Source organism: Capra hircus, chromosome 11, assembly GCF_001704415.2.
Source record: "Capra hircus breed San Clemente chromosome 11, ASM170441v1, whole genome shotgun sequence".
In the NCBI taxonomy this organism is placed as follows: Eukaryota; Metazoa; Chordata; class Mammalia; order Artiodactyla; family Bovidae; genus Capra; species Capra hircus.
In genome coordinates, this window is record NC_030818.1 from 1,673,315 (window position 1) to 1,690,774 (window position 17,460).

General features: G+C 45.9%; 1 protein-coding gene across 2 annotated transcripts in view; it reads left to right on the forward strand.

The window, feature by feature from the left end:
* The window catches only part of NPHP1 (nephrocystin 1), a 65,306-nt gene extending 50,474 nt beyond the window's left edge, over window positions 1–14,832 (forward strand). For both annotated transcript variants that reach the window (XM_018054817.1, XM_018054818.1), the window contains exons 17-20: window positions 8,964–9,076; window positions 11,099–11,172; window positions 12,293–12,337; window positions 14,359–14,832. In XM_018054817.1, the coding sequence (XP_017910306.1) occupies window positions 8,964–9,076; window positions 11,099–11,172; window positions 12,293–12,337; window positions 14,359–14,631 (505 nt within the window). In that variant the 3' untranslated portion in view covers window positions 14,632–14,832. The remainder of the gene's footprint in view (window positions 1–8,963; window positions 9,077–11,098; window positions 11,173–12,292; window positions 12,338–14,358) is intronic.

Below are 17,460 nucleotides of genomic sequence, written 5' to 3' on the forward strand. Positions count from 1 at the left end.
CCACTTTGAGGATCCACGGGACACCAAGGGATCAGAGATACCAAGGGAACACTTCATGCAAAGACGGGCTCAGTAAAGGACAGAAATGGTATGGACCTAACTGCAGAAGATATTAAGAAGAGGTGGCAAGAATACACAGAAGAACTGTACAAAAAAGATCTTCATGACCCAGATAATCACAATGGTGAGATCACTCACCTAGAGCCAGACATCCTGGAATGTGAAGTCAAGTGGGCCTTAGGAAGCATCACTATGAACAAAGCTAGTGGAGGTGATGGAATTCCAGTTGAGCTATTTCAAATCCTAAAAGATGATGCTGGGACGGTGCTGCACTCAATATGCCAGCAAATTTGGAAAACTCAGCAGTGGCCACAGGACTGGAAAAGGTCAGTTTTCATTCCAATCCCAAAGAAAGGCAATGCCAAATAATGCTCAAACTACCACACAATTGCACTCATCTCACACGCTAGTAAAGTAATGCTTAAAATTCTCCAAGCCAGGCTTCAGCAATACCTGAACCGTGAACTTCCTGATGTTCAAGCTGGTTTTAGAAAAGGCAGAGGAACTGGAGATCAAATTGCCAACATCCGCTGGATCATGGAAAAAGCAAGAGAGTTCCAGAAAAACATCTATTTCTGCTTTATTGACTAGGCCAAAGCCTTTGACTGTGTGGATCACAATACACTGTGGAAAGTCCTGAAAGAGATGGGAATACCAGACCACCTGACCTGCCCCTTGAGAAACCTATATGCAGGTCAGGAAGCAACAGTTAGAACTGGACATGGAACAACAGACTGGTTCCAAATAGGAAAAGGAGTACGTCAAGGCTGTATATTGTCACCCTGCTTATTTAACTTATATGCAGAGTATATCATGAGAAATGCTGGGCTGGATGAAGCTCAAGCTGGAATCAAGATTGCCGGGAGAAAGATCAATCACCTCAGATATGCAGATGACACCACCCTTATGGCAGAAAGTGAAGAACTAAAGAGCCTCTTGATGAAAGTGAAAGAGGAGGGTGAAAAAGTTGGCTTAAAGCTCAACGTTCAGTAAACGAAGATCATGGCTTCGGTCCCATCACTTCATGGCAAATAGATGGAGAAACAATGGAAATAGTGTCTGCCAGGGTCCAGCCCCGGTGGATCCAGGGTAATTCGAAGGGGAGATGGAATCAGCGTCCTAGGAAAAAACTTATTTAATTACAGATATAGAGAGAGATTAGAAACGGATAGTGTAGTAGGAAATATTAGTGGAGAAAAAGAGGCTGAATAACTTGGTTTACGTGGGATACCAATAAAACTCCAAAACAAGGAATTTGCACTATCTACATTGGGCCACCAGCGCCCGTTTGAATATCGGAGGGTACCCCGCCTTGGGCTCCCTCTCTCATGGATCTTAGAAGCCAGGGCAAGTAAGTAGACGTGGCGAGCACCCACGCTCCAGATGGGAATTCAGCCAGAAGGGGAAAGAAAGAACGACACGGGGGAATCAGTCTTTCCAGAAACCGATCCGATTTCTTTATTTTCAGGTTTGCTTATATACCCTTTGTTACACATAGAGACAAATGGAAATTTTAAAGTCACAGAGGAGTCAGCAGTCCTGACCTTTATCAAAATCAGGTGCTTCACATAAATGTATAAAAAAAGGTCTTAGGGGTTTTACATCATCTTCTGGCCATGAGGCCTGCTGATATTTTATGACCCTTTCTTTCTGATAATGGTCAGTTAACCAGAAAAATTATTTTTTCCAAGGGTGTTTTTTCTTAAACCAGGCGCCACCCTCTGAAGGTACCAGATAAAGTTGCATTCCTATAGGGTGAGGGTGTAGTGGGTTACAACTAAGAAAGGAATTTATTTAACCTAAGGTTAACATGACTAATCTTAAAGGTTAATACTTATTTCTCCTATATGCTAGTTATATTCATTATAAGGGCAGGGAATATGGAGATTTAGCAGCAAACATTGGCCCAGTAAATGAAAACCCTTCACCAATGTTCCCCTTAAGATCTATTTAGTCTTAAGATAGTGATAAAGTTACATTTTTACATAGCAAGGACACAGTGATTTATAACAAAGTACAGTGGTCTATAACAAAAGAGAAAATTCATTAACTCAAAAAGTCTAGTATTGCTAACATCAAAAACTACTATATTTCCTTTTCTGTATTCCAAATACATTAATATATTCCCAGGTGCCTAAGGATATGGAGGCCTGGCGGCAATCATTGACTCAACAGTGAGAAAAGCCCTATGCTAATTAAGATTTTCAAAATACTCCAAACTCTCTGTGCTGTTTATGGTTGAGAGGTAGCAAACAATCATGTGCATAGTGGCAGGAGTATGGATAATCATGTCACACAAACTAGTCTGCCAGCAGAGAGGTTTGACCTGAGACACTCTTGTCACACCCAGGGCAGGGAATATGGAGACTTAGCAGCAATTATTGGCACCACAAATGAAAAACCCTTCACCAATATAATTCCTAATCAACCCACTATACTAGTAATTTCTAACTTCCTAAAAGAATCTGCCTTTAGTAAGTCTAAAACATCTCGTGCCTCTCACGGGTGGGAGGCTGTAAACAATCACATGTGGCCGGACGAACCTGTACAGGCGGGCTAGGTAACCTTCAGAGGAGTTCGTAAGTCGAAACACTCTTGTCACGCCCAGGAATTTTTATTGACTGGAGCTGCAAGTTTACTCCTTCTCCGAGAGAACCAGAGGGGAACAGCCCCCCGTAAAGTCAGAGGTGTAGGTGAGAGCATAAAATAGTAAAGTAGGCACTCTGGTTTTTGGGGGGTAGATGCTCAGGAACAGGGGGTCTCCTGAGGCTCGATCCCGCCTTTGCGTATGCCGAAGCCTCCTTCCTCATGACCTTTGCCATGGGCGGAGTTCCTCATGCTGGCTCCCGGCAAGTGTCAGACTTTACTTTTTTGCACTCCAAAATTACTGCAGATGGTGATTGCAGCATGAAATTAAAAGATGCTTACTCCTTGGAAAAAAAGTTACGACCAACCTAGACTGTATGTTAAAAAGCAGAGACATTACTTTGCCAACAAAGGTCCATCTAGTCAAGGCTGTGGTTTTTCCAGTAGTCATGTATGGATGTGAGAGTTGGACTATAAAGAAAGCTGAGCACCGAAGAATTGATGCTTTTGAACTGTGGTGTTGGAGAAGACTCTTGAGAGTCCCTTGGACTGCAAGGAGATCCAACCAGTCCATCCTAAAGGAAATCAGTCCTGAATATTCATTGGAAGGACTGATGCTGAAGCTTAAATCCAATACTTTGGCCGCCTGATGTGAAGAGCTGATTCATTTGAAAAGAGCCTGATTCTGGGAGGGATTGGAGGCAGGAGGAGAAGGGGACAACAGAGGATGAGATGGTTGGATGGCATCACTGGCTCAATGGACATCCGTTTAAGTGAACTCCGGGAGCTGGTGATGGACAGGGAAGCCTGGCGTGCTGTGGTTCAGCGTCACAAAGAGTCAGACACGACTAAGCGACTGAACTTACTGACTGACTGACTTGCAGGATCCAGAAATGTGCACTCCTTGTAGGGTCCACTGTGGGCCTTGGGACCTGTCAGTAAGACTGTGGCCTCAGGCAGTCTGTCCCAGAGACAGGCCGTGGGCACGGAGAAGCCAGAGGCCCGGGCCTTGCTGCAGAGCCATGGGCTATGGTTCAAGGGCTGTGCTGTGGGTTCAAGGTGAGAGGCTGGGTTCAGGTACGCCCTGGAGGTGGACCTTGAGGTGGGGCTAACCCTACTCAGTCTCTTCTCCCTGACCTGCCTCTCATAGTGGGTGGAAAAAGAAGGCATTAATGTTACCAATGGGGCTTCCCCAGTGGCTGAGCAGTAAAGAATCTGCCTGCCATGCAGGAGATGCTGGAGATGTGGATTCTGTCCCTGGCTCAGGAAGATGCCCTGGAGGAGGGCATGGCAACCCACTGCAGTATTCTTGCCTGGAAAATTCCGTGAACAGAGGAGCCGGATGGAGTCCATGGGTTTGCAAAGAGTCAAACATGACTGAGCGCGCGCGCGCACACACACACACACACACACACACACACAATGCCAATAGCCAACCTCCTTCTCTGCTCCAAAAGTCTATCCCACCTCTGTCCCCACTGCCCGGTGCTTAAGAACTCCATCTTTTGAGACTTGCCTGGCAGTCCTGTGGTTGAGACACCACACTTCCGCTGCAGGAGGCACAGGTTTATCTTTGGTCAGGGAACTAGTCCCACATGCTGCAAAAAAAAAAAAAAAACACCTTCATCTTTGTTCAGTCAGATTTCTCTGCCTGAAACAGAAAGGACAGGGACTCTTTTGGGGTACGCCAAGGGTCATACAGCAATGTGGGTAGAGCCAAGGGCAGGAAGCCCAGGTATCATCTGCATCAGTGCCCAGCTTCCCCGGGAGCCTCGTGGGCCAGCTTCCTCCTGCCCTCTCACCAGCCAGCAGTGTTCCCTGGGTCAGGGGCAGGTGAGCCGATGTGGACCCGCCTTCTGTTTGTTTGGCTGGGTTTGGCCGCGCGGGCTCATCTTTGCTGAGCACGGGCTTTCTCTTCTGTAGTCGCAGCGCCTGGGCTGCTCATTGCTATGGCTTTTCTTGTTGCAGAGCAAGGGCTCTGGGGCGTGGGCTCAGCAGATGTGGTTTCGGGGCTCTAGAGCACAGCCCAGTAGTGGCAGCCAGGCTCAGCTGCCCCGCTGCACGTGGGATCCTCCCGGAACCCATGTTGCCCGCATTGGCAGGCGGGTTCTTCACCACTGAGCCAGGGGAGAAGGCCGGGACTCATTTTCTTGAGCAGAGAAGCGGCACCGGAATCCTGGGCCTGGCTCTCCTTTTACAGAGGCAGCCGAGATTGTGTACACCCTCAGCTGAGACAAAAGAGGGAGCAAACCGATCCTTGCCTTTCACCAAGACTTGGCTTTCTGATTCTGGAGCTGTGTTTTGATGGGATGTAACTTGATGCAATTTGACCAAATGCATGCTTTTTCTCTCTCTCTCTGCTTTATGCCTTTTAATTTTTTTAATTAATTTTTAATTTTTATTTTTTTTTTACAGTAAGCCCTTGTTGGTTATCCATTTTAAACACAGCCATGTGTACATGTCAAATCCTAAACCAAAGGCATGTTTTTAAACTCCTGATGAGGGAAAGCCCTAAATTTAGACCCAGGCTCCCAGTGCGTGGGTTCTGAATCCTGAGAAACCCTGGTCTATGGGAGTAGACTATGTGCCTGGGTATAAACTTGCTATAAATTCTTTTTCCTTTGCCTTTTTGGTGTATCTTATCTTTTTTTTCCTCCTTTACTTCCATTGTGTTGTTGCTAAAAATAAAGGAAGTAGTAGTGTCACTTGTGTGTGTTAGTTGCTCAGTCGTATCCAACTGTCTGCAGCCCCATGGACTGTAGCCCACCAGGCTCCTCTGTCCATGGAGTTCTGCAGGCAAGAATACTGGAGTGGATTGCCATTCCCTTCCCCAGCAGATCTTCCTGACCCAGGGATCGAACCCAGGTCTCCTGCACTGCAGGCAGATTCTTTACCATCTGAGCCCCCAGGGAAGCACCAGGAAGTTACTTGCCCGGGGCCTGTTATCATGTTTATTGTACTTCTGCTGGTCTGTGTGTGAGGTCAGAAAGGTATATCTTTACTTCTTCAGCTTAGAGCTTTCTGGCCATCTTGGGTTTGGGAAAAATCAAAGAATTTCCCTAAAGGAAACTCTGATAAAGAGCCAGCAGCATTGCTTTGTGTCATGGTGAGGTGCCAGAAGGAAAGGAGTGCCCACACAGTGGGCGCTGAAGGCCTCTCCTACAGGCTGGCTGCGGCGCCTGCCAGATGGAGCGGGCTGGTCTGGGAGAGAAGGGGAGGGGAGAATGGAAGGAAGGTTCCACCCCTTCCCCTCGCAGAATTAATGGCTGTTTTTCAGCATGAGACGAGTTTGGGCATGCATCTGAAACGCTGCCCGCATGAGCCGCAGAGCAGAGGGTGGGAGGCAGGACAAGCCTTGGGAATCACAGCGTGAAAACGAGAAGGCATGTGGCGGCATCGAGGCAGCTGCCGTGTTCCTCTGCAGCCAGTCCTTGAAATCTAGGTCGGGTATATACAAGATCGGAATTTTAGCAGGGTTGGGAAAAGATGACTTCTGACTCTGTGTGCCAAATGTGGTGTGTGAATTTAAGTGTGGTAAGAGAATCTATCTTGCATTTTTGAGATTTCTAGAAATGCAAGGGTTATGGAGTGGTCAAGATTTCTTATCTAAATTATGTGAAACTCCCCGTGGGGGTCATATTCATTCTGTTCTCTTCCAACTGGCTGGAAGCCTGGATGTTACCTGTGTGATTAACTTTCCCTTCTAAAATTCTCATCCTAGAAATTAGAATAAAGGATTAATTTCTCAAAGTAAGATCTGCTCTGTAACGTGAAGTGGTTTTTCTTAGCTCAAAGACGTCTTCCCCTTTGAAGAGAGCACATTGTTGGCCAGGTTTTTGAGATTTCTTCTATGGTCATTCTTCATGCTTAGTGACAGAGTTCGTGTGTTTCTAAAAATAACACTTAGAAAATGTATGTTTGGAGTGACTCAGGACGTCTTCCTGAGTGTCTGCTAAGGTTGCCTCCGGTGCTCAATATCCCCACTGAGAGCCTAGTGTGCAGCAGGTGTCTGGCTTTGAGATTGCCCCTTCGGCTCTGTCATGCTTGCAGCATCTTCGTTGTCATCTGGGGTCTCTGTGGGCCCCCCAGTTGTGGCCCAGGCTCCAGTAGTTGTGGCACGTGGGCTTAGTAGCTCCTCGGCATGTGGGGTCTTAGTTCCCTGACCAGGCGTTGAACCCACATTCCCTACATTGCAAGACAGACTCTCAGTCCCTGGACCAGCAGAGAAGCCCCAGGCTCCAGGTTTAATATCCACATAGCTGTGAATTTTCCAGTTTTCCTTCTGCGGTTGATTTCTGCCTTCATTCCATTGAGATCAGAAAAGATACTTTGGAGGCAAAAAAGAAAGCCTACTTTATATAATTTGTCTTTTAAATTGTTAGGACTTATTTTGTGCCCAGCATATGGCTGTCTTGCAGAATGTTCCTTGATCACTTGAGGAAAATGTGTATTCTGCTACCGAGCAGTGTTCTGCGCAAGCCTGTCCGTTACAGTCGGTCTGCAGCGCGTGCAGGCTCCCTTTCCCTACTGATCTGTCTGGCTGTCCTCCAGGCAGGAGAAGCCTGGCAGGCTGCAGTCCCCAAGGTCTCACAGAGTCCGACACGCCTGCAGCGACATGTCCTGCCCCTTATTGGAGGTGGAGTCCTGAGGTCTTCTCTGTGACTGGGGTCTTTTTCTCTCTTCACTCCTGTCGGTGGTCACGGCATATATCTAGGAGCTCTGATGTTTATTGTATACGGTTGTAATTGCTATGTTTTCTTAATGAATTGGCCCTCTTACCTTCATATAACATCTTTCATTGTCTCTTGTAACAGCTTTTTGGTTTTAAAGTCTGTTTTGTCTGATATCAGTATATCTGAGCAGTGTATCTTCTCTCTTTGTTTACTGTTTGCACGGAGTATCTTTAACTGTCCTTTTACTTTCAACCTATGGATGTCCTTACATCTAAAGTGGGTCTCTTGTAGGTAGAATACAGTTGGATCTTGCTTTTAAAAAAATCTGTTCTGCCAATCTGTGTCTCTGGACTGAGGAGTTTAACCCACTTACATTTAAAGTAATTGCTAATGGGGAAGGACTCAACTGCATTTTGTTATCCATTTTCTGTACACCTTAAGTTTTTTCTTCTTGTCCCTCATTTCCTCCCTTACTGCCATCTTTTGTTTTTAACTGACTTTTTCACAGTGATCCATTTTGATTCCCTTTTCATTACCTTTTGTGTATAGATTTTTTTTCTTTGTGGTTGCTATGAAAATTACATACAACATCCTAAAGTTCTTACGGTCTATTTTAAACTGATATCAAAAAAATAAATAAATAAATAAAAATTTAAAAAATGAAAAAATAAACTGATATCAACTTACCTTCAATATTGAAAGTTTTTTGTTCTCGAACACTTACTGTGTACCAGGCATTCCCTTAAGCTTTCCACATTTACCTCATTTTAATCTTTTTAGTAACCTGAAATGCAGGCATGACTGTCTGTATTCTACAAATGAAGAAACCAAAACTCAAGGATAAAATTAACTCCAAAGCGCATGGCTGGGAAGTAGCTAAGTGAGAACTCGGTCTGATCTGTCGCACCCTCCCCTGTCCCACCCAGCACCGTAAAAAGCCTGAACTCATGTTTCCTCTGCATTCATCACATCGGGTGGGGGTGGCAAGATGGCTTTGTTAAAACTTGCAGCTGACTAGTCCCGTTCTTTCTAATTGATGACTCTTATTTTCTATTTGACATTTGACATGGATGTATATGCAAACATGGAACAGAAAGTGTAACTCGAAGTTGTGACTTGAAAGTATATACATAAAAATAGAAGATTTTTGAAGTTTAACATGGCCAACTTATAGTTAATGTTATAGTTAATTTATATAACATTAGCTTATACTTAACATTAAGGACATTTTCCTTAACATTTTTTTCAACAATAAAGCCAAACTCAGTGCTCTTCATTAGAGTGATGAATATACATTTAAAAAGCACAGTCAGTTCAGTTCAGTCACATCTAGTTGCTCAGTCATGTCCAACTCTTTGGGACCCCATGGACTGCAGCACACCCGGCTTCCCTGTCCATCACCAACTCCGAGAGCCTGCTCAAATTCATGTCCATCAACCTGGTGATGCCTCCAACCATCTCATCCTCTGTCTTCCCCTTCTCCTCCTGCCTTCAACCTTTCCCAGCATCAGGGTCTTTTCCAATGAGTCAGTTCTTTGTGTCAGGTGGCCAAAGTATTGGAGCTTCAGCTTCAGCACCCTAGGTTGGATCATAGGGGACTGTTTAATGGGTACATTAAACAATTTATTCTTTCTTCTTTAATAGTCTACTACCAGAAACATTAATCGGAAGCATGTGCTGCGTCCATTTGTTGATATTTTATCGCCAGATCCTTGGAGATGTTCTCCTGAAAGACAGGATGAGCCTGAACAGTGCAGGTGAGACGTCTTTGGCGTTTCCCTCCTTGTAACAGTGCCCCATGCCCTGAGTGAACGTGGCCTCTGCCAGCCTGTGTCTTCTGCTTCTGATGGTGACAGCTGGGGTGAAGTATTCAGGAGAGCACCAGGGGCCACCAGTGGCTTCATATGCCGAGTCTCCTGCTCAGCGTGCGCCCTGCGTTCCGTGTGCGTTCTGTTCTTTGCCATATTCGCTTTTCACAGCTTAAATTCTGGAGACTTGAGATCCAGATTTCATATATAATCATACCTTTCCCTTAATGTCTTTAATAATGTTTTTACTGGGTGTTTGGTATACACGTCCTCTTTTTGGGAAGAGAACAAATTACCCCCAGATAACTGGTTTTAATGCAAGAAGTTTAAACATCAGTAAAATTGGTGAGACCAAGTGAGAGGTATTCAAGGGTTCTATATTGCAGCTTTTTCCGTCAGCTTGAAACTCTTCCCCAGTAAAATGTTAAAAAGTAACTTTAAAAAAAATCAGTGAGTTGTCATACATGATTGAAGTTGGTCAGAGATTGGCATGTGTTGTAAGAACTGCCTCTAAAAACGTTTCGTTTTATTGGATATTCTTTATTGAGTGGGTACTATGCACCAGGGCCCTGTCGTGAATGAGACGGGCACTGTCATCCTTATCCTGGTGGAGCCACAAACTTCAAACACAAAACTATGTGAATAATCCTTTTTAACCTTAAATGTTCTGAAGGGAAATACACAACAAGAGCGTACACTAGGAAAACCTGAATTAATGTGTGCGATGGAGGAAGGCTTTTCCAAGCAAGGAATATGTAAGACAAGGCCTGAGACAGGAGTGAGACATACAGGGGACATGGGTGGGCTTGGGTCCCTTCTGGCTAGAAGGACCAGCACGTCTGAAGACCCAAGGCAAGAAAGTGCTGAGTACACTGGAGGAATTGAGATTGAAAGCAGGCCAGTGTGCCCGGAATAGAGTAAGGAGAGAGAACCCCAGGGTGGCTTAGCACTCGTGGACAAACGGAGTTCGCGCTTAGACACACGTTCTCTCCTGGAGACGCACTACCTGGGTAGGCAAGGAGAAATGGAACTCAGAGAAGCACCAGCATTCCTCAAGGAATAATTGTAACTCTGAAGGAGGCACAGTTTAAGCCTTTCGGTCACCACACGCCTTTGAATTTGTTTCGGTGCCTCTAGAAAAACTTCCTGAATGACATGACGCCTTAAAGAGGATAAGGCTTATTAGGTTTTTTAATAGGTAAGAAGGCTACTCAAAATTGTTGACTTTATTTGGATCTGAGCATCCGAATAAGCCTAGTAAGACCTAGAGGAAGGATTTTTCTCAACTGAGAACACTAGATTGTTGAAGCCAGCGCCCTGGCCGTTTGTGGCGTGTCCTTCCTGGCATGCGTGCCCTTCCTGGTGTGCGTCTTGGCACGCACCCTCATTGACTGTGAAATATCAGTATTCTCCTGCATAGTATGTAGGCGCATGGCCATCTCCCGAGCCCTTTCAGCGTCACCAGCACGGTCTGTTGGCCCCAGGCTGAGGTCCTCCCCAAGCAACGGGGAACTGGAGTCAGGCCTGACCTGCCCGCCCTCTGCCACCTTTACCTTGGTGCCTCCTGGTTCCTGCTCAGCCTTCCAAGAGCATGGGTGCCTTGTAATTGGAAGATTCCTCTTACCACACCACACTTCAGTCATGAGGAGGAAAGGGAGGTAGGAAAAAAAAACACAGAAAGAAAATCAGGATTTTCCAGTCTTACTCTGTTCAGAGCCACCTTACTCCCATCCTGAAGGCTCTACTTGATACCAGACTCATTTCAGAACCCCCGGGGTGTGGATGTGGAGACAGGTGGGGATGAGGAGGGGACAGCTTCCAGCCCCCCAAGAGGTTGAAGTGGATAGAGTGTGTAATCAGCAAATCATCTGGCACAGTAATTTCAATCTGAATGAATATTTGTGTGTCTATTGCCGTAAGTTACGTTGGATGAAGCTTATATAAAATCCTTCCCGTTCTTTTGCATTTCAGATTTAATTAGTAATCCAGTGCTGGCCACCTTCCCCAGGCTCTTGGAGGAGTCAGACATAATGGATGCACTCAGGGTGGGTAGTATGTGTCATGATGGAGGCCTGCTGGGCCCCAGAAGGTCTTCATTTCATCCTTTCATGGGGCTAGTTGAACTCCAGGTGTTTTATTTCTTTAAAGACACTTTTCTGAAACCTTGTGCACAGATTAGAAATATATACTTGCAAGTGAAAGTGAAAGTGTTAGTCACTCAGTCGTGTCTGACTCTTTGCGACCCCGTGGACTGTAGCCCGCCAGGCTCCTCAGTCCATGGAATCCTCCAGGCAAGAATACTGGAGTGGGTGGCCATTCCCTTCTCCAGGGGATCTTCCTGACCCAGGGATGGAGCCCCGGTCTCCTGCACTGCAGGGGATTCTTTACTGTCTGAGCCCCCAGGGGAGCCTGCCCTTCATTCTGTCTCTCCCTGGCCATTTCCTCACCTCAGCAGATACAGTTGTTCAAAAGTGTGGTATTTGGCAGAGTCTTCTGTTTTCGTGACTGTCTCACCTTAAAAGCTTAATGATATCTTACTGTTCAAGTGCTACGTTGGTGCAGCTTGTATGGACGTGTTAGCGTTTCACCGATTCTGTTCTTAGTTTTCCATTTTGCCTATTTGTTTATTTTTGGCTGGGCGGGGTGCTTGCATGGGCTTTTCTCTAGCCGCAGTGCGCAGGGGCTGTTCTCTGACTGCAGCACCCTCTAACGCCCGAGCTCCTCGCAGCAGTGGCGGCTCTGCTGCTGAGCACAGGCTCCGGGTGCACGGGTTTCAGTGGCTGCGGCTCCTGGGCTGCAGACACAGGCTCAGGAGCTGTGGTGCGCAGGCTCAGTGGATCCGGGCACGTGGGATCCTCCCGCAGCAGGGATTGGACCCCTGTCTCCTGCACTCCCGTGTTGGCAGGCGTATTCGTTATCACTGAGCCACCAGGGAAACGTGTTAAGTTAGTTCTGACTTGTAGCTTGTGAAGGATCGCTTGCTGATCCATCCCGCCTACTCCATCTGGTTCTGGGTCCTTAGGACTTGATGCCTCACTAGAGACCCACTTCTTACATGTGCCGGACCTATACATCGTGTTTAACCCTGATTTAAGCTTACTTACAGAGATGTGGCAAAGACCTGTGAATACTCAGGTTAATCTAGTACTTCTGTTTGCTTTTTAGAGTTCCTGGGCTGAGAAAGAGAGTACGTTAAAAAGATCAGAGAAGGTAACGTGACGGTCCGCCCCGAACTTCACCGTTCCGTGCTCCGTGTTCACTACACGGCCTAATCACACGTCTTCTTGAGCTGGAGTAGCCATGCTCATAATCCCTGTTGACAATTCAACCATGTTATTATGGTTCCAAAGACTCCTTCGAAGAAGGGCACAGGTGATCGATTCTAAGCATTAAAAAAAATACTTGATCAACACAGTTATTTCAGACACACTTTTTTTTTTCCTTTCAGTTTTTAGTGTCTTTATCTTCTCCCATGTTCCTTGGGGAGATTTTTTTTTCCTGTTTCTTTTTTATTTTTTAAATTATGAAAGTGTGATAACACATTTACAGGAAACTTGGAAATATAGAGCAAAGTTACATACAATTTCACTGTATATTACAGTTATTTTTTTAAGTAGATAAATTAAGATTTTTAGTTGGTGTTTTCAATATCAAGCTCTCAAAAATTCATAGAATGAATATGCAGGAAAGTAGAAGGATATAGTAGACCTGAAAAACACCATGAACCAATTCACCGTAATTAAGAGGTATACAATTTTCCCACAACAGTAGGCTACAAATTCTGTTCAGCTTCCCATAGACTATAGGAGACACTGGAACATATCCAGAGACATAAAGCAAGTACAAAAATTTGATGGTCTTAAGGTATTGAAATCATACAGACTCTGTTCTCTTATGTTTCTAACTGTGGAATTATATTAGAAATCAATACCAAAAATCTTTGAAAATAACCCATGTATTTTCAAGTACAATGTGACATTTACCGAGAGAGTCAGACCACTGAGTTTTATTGAATTGAGGGGAAGTTCCTAAGCCAAAATGTTCCAGCTGCCTATCAAATTACTCTCATTTAAAAAAACAAAAAAAATCCCTAGCTCTCAAAGTCCACATCAGGTGCGGAGAAGTAAGGAAAATCGGCATACGCTGCACCTCACACTGGGAGCGCGCGTGACCGTGCATCAGTGGCCCCGCGCGTGTCGTTACCAGACTGACTTGCAGCGATCTGTGTGCAGCGGCTTGACTTCTCCAGTCCACGACTGACAGCCTTTTTGGTAAAGGGCCAGAGAGTGAATATTTTTGGCTTTGCGGGCCACATGCTCTCTGTCTCAAATACCCAGCTCTGCCTTTGTAATGCAGGGCAGCTGCAGGCGGTATGAAACACCCGAGTAGGGCTGGTTCTACGAGACTGTTTATAAAAAGAGATGGAGGTGGGCTGCACGGGGCCCACGGTCCATGGTTTTTGGACTGTTTCCTCAAGGAACACGGGAGAACAAAGAAAGACACTAAGAATTGAAAGGAAAAAAAGGTGTATATACTGTATCCTCATTTGAGCTTCCATTCCACCCAGATTGGCAGCTTTAATGCTGCTCTTGGTCGGTAGTGGACAGGTGCTGGGCCTCGGGCCTGCAGAAGCAGCCTCTCCAGCTCCCCTGGAGGGGTCGTATCTCAATGCAAACCGCCTGCCTCCCTGCAGTGCCCACCTGAGCTGTGGAGCTGGGCTGCCTGCCCTTGGGATGCCATCTGGCTCCTGTTCCGGGGGAGGTGGGGTTGACGACACACCCTTTACTCCTTGGGCTCCTTCTCTGGATTTCAGGCAGGGCCCTTGCTGCCCTTCTCCTGTAACACCCTCAGCTGATTCAGTGCTCCAGCTGGCTTTGCACTGTGTCTTCCCTGGAACCGCACCCTTGTCCCCAGAATTAGACTCCAGTGCCCCAGTCTCCTTGATGGAATGTGCGAGATCCTCAGTGGAGCTCGGTGGGCGCCCTGGCTTCAAGGAGTCCCTCTCAGACCCTCAGAGAGAACCTCTCGTTTGTCCCCGAGGTGACTCCTGCTGTGTCCACGTCCTGACTGAACAGCTGGTTCAGAGCCCGTTACCTGCCAGGCATCCCTGGCACCTCCATCCCACCCCCTCCCTCGACGGCTTCTAGTTTGCAGAATCCCTAGAATGCAACGCTTGAGAAGTAACGGCCTGGGTCCGCTCGCAGTGACTGCTGCTGTGGGTGTTTTCCCAGGGAGACAGGGAGCTCCTGAAGGCGGTGTTCCTGCTGGTTTACCACGACTGCGTGCTCCCCCTGCTCCACTCTGCGCTCCTGCCCCCGTCTCGATGGGCAGAGGAGGAGACTGAGGCTGCCCGGTGGAAGGGCATCGCCGACTTCCTCAAGCAAAACCAGGAAAATGAGGGCGCCCTCCAGGTTCTGCTGTCGCCAGAGGGGGTCCATGAACCTTTCGACATTTCCGAGCAGACCTATGACTTCTTGGGTGAAAGAAGAAAGAACCTAGCCTGACAGCAGTGGCCTTTGACCCTCAGCTCCCCGCTGAACCTGATAGACCCTCCACGATGCCCTGCATCACGTGGCCAACCCGGAACTAACGGCCCTGTCACTTTTCTGTACAGGCCACATTCTACAGGAAACATTTATCTGATAATTTGAATATGTGTCAGTACAGTAAAAAAAGTTTTTATAAGTAATATTGTTTAAAGAGAATTTTTTTTTTTTTTTCAAAAAACAACTGCTACTTTTCTTTTAAAATTGAGTATAGTTGAGTATAGTATATTGAGGATGAGATGGTTAGATAGCATCACTGACTGAATGGACATGAGTCTGAGCAAACTCTGGGAGACAGTGAAGGACAGGGAAGCCTGGCATGCTGCCATCCGTGGGGTCGTAAAGTGTCAAGCGCAACTTAGTGGCGGAACAACAGCAACATGGTTGATGTGAAATATGAAAGTTTCACGTATACAACATAGTGATGAACAATTTTTAAAAATTATGTTCTTTTTAAAGCTCTATAAAATACTGGCTATATTCCCTGTGTTGCACAATATATCCTTGCACTGTTTATTTTATACTTAATAGCTTTATCTCTTAATCGCCTACCCCTATCTTTCCTACCCCTGTTTTCCTCTCCCCACTGGTAACACGTTTGTTCTCTGTGTCTGTTTCTTTTTTTTGATGGAAGTACAATTGATTTTAATGTTGTGTTAATTTCTTCTGTAGAGCAAAGTGACTCAGTTACACATACGTATATACATTTTCTTTTAATATTCTTTCCCCTTACAGTTTATCACAGGATATTGGATATAGTTCCTTGTGCTATATTGTAGGACCTGTTGTCCATCCGTTCTTTATGTAATTTGTTGTTATTTACTCACTAAGTCATGTCTGACTTTTTGTGACCCCACAGACTGAAACTCCAGTACTTTGGCCACCTCATGTGAAGAGTTAACTCATTGGAAAAGACCCTGATGCTGGGAGGGATTGGGGGCAGGAGGAGAAGGGGACGACAGAGGATGTGATGGCTGGATGGCATCACCAACTTGATGCACATGAGTTTGAGTGAACTCTGGGAGTTGGTGATGGACAGGGAGGCCTGGTGTGCTGCGATTCATGGGGTCACAAAGAGTTGGACACGACTGAGTGACTGAACTGAACTGAACTGAAAGACTGTAACCTACCGGGCTCCTCTGTCCATGAGATTTCCCAGGCAAGAATACTGGAGTGGGTTGCCATTTCCTCCTCCAGGGGGTTGTCCTGACCCAGGGATTGAACCTGCATCTCCTGCATTGGCGGGCGGGTTCTTTACCCCTGAGCCAGCAGGGAAGCCTTCTATATGTTACACCAACTAACATCTAAGTTGACTCCATCCATACATCTGTATGAAAGCAAGATTTTATCAAAAGTCAAATTTATGATTATTCAAGAAAGCAAAAATATAATCCACAGAATAGGAGAAGATATTTACAAATAATGTATCTGATAAGTGTCTAGAATCCAGAATGGGGATTCCCTGGTGGCTCAGTGATAAAGAATCCGCCTGCAATGCAGGAGATGTGGGTTTGACCCCTGAATTGGGACCATCCCCTGGAGGAGGGCATGGCAACTCACTCCAGTATTCTTGCTTGAAAAATCCCATGGACAGAGGAGCCTGGAAGGCTGCAGTCCATGGAATTGCAAAGAGTTGGACACAGTAGAAGTGACTGAGCACGCACGCACGTGTGATTTTTGCTAATAAAATGTATGTTGTGAAATGAAGAGGAAATCAGGATAATCTGTTTGAAAAAGCTGTGTCATTGATCACTCACTTGAGTCTAACATTTGAACGTGCTTTCTTTTGCTCAGCGGCTCAGGCGTGTCTGACTCTTTTCCAACCCTCTGGTCTATAACCCACCAGGCACCTCTGTTCACGAGATTTTTCAGGCAAGAATACTGGAGTGGGTTGCCATTTCCTCCTCCAGGGGGTCTTCCCCACCCAGGGATCAAACCCGAATCTCCTGCATTGGCAGGCGGATTCTTCACCCCTGAGCCACCTGGGAAGCCCAGGTTTATTCTAATTAGATATAAAAACAAAATCCAGGTTTCCTTTTTCAAGTCCGTATAATTAGTGCTCATTAAAGAACAAACAAAAACACTTTCAGGCTTTGGACAGTGTGTTGACTTACCTCTGTGTCGAAGAACAAAGATTTTGTTGCCTTTCAAATAATCCTGTGACTGCTGGTGAATCGTCCCAAGCCTTTCATGTTAATGATAACAGTACAGCTGGCATTTGTTGGGCGCCTCCTGTGGGTGTCCTCTTTTACGAGGTTACCGCTCACAAGTGCTAGAGGAGGCCAGTGCTGGGTTTCCAGTGTTCTCAGTACTGCTGCTGAAGAGACAGGCCAAGCAGATTTGGTAATTTGCCTAAGGTCAGAGGTAGTAAGTGGCACAGCTAATACACTGCATAGAGACGTCAAGTATAACTTTCTACAACCGAAGACGTTCCCCTCCTCAGTGGAGACATTTAAAAATTGTACATGAAATATAACGAGAAGTCTGTTGGAAGAAAAATACAATCAAATTAGAGTTTAATCTAAATTATCAGAGTGCTGACTGAGGAACTTGTCTTGAAACGTACTGCCTTAAAGGAAGTATTTACTTATTTTATTTTATTTGGCTACACCACGCAGCCTGTGAGACCTTAGTTCCCTGGCCAGGGATCGAACTCAGGTCGCCTGCATCAGTCTTAACCACTGAACCACCGGGGCAGTGTCCTAGGAGGGGGTTACTTTTAGAGCCCCATTGTATTACAAAACTCCTGGGCTGCATCTCACTTCAGTTTAGTCGCTCAGTCATGTC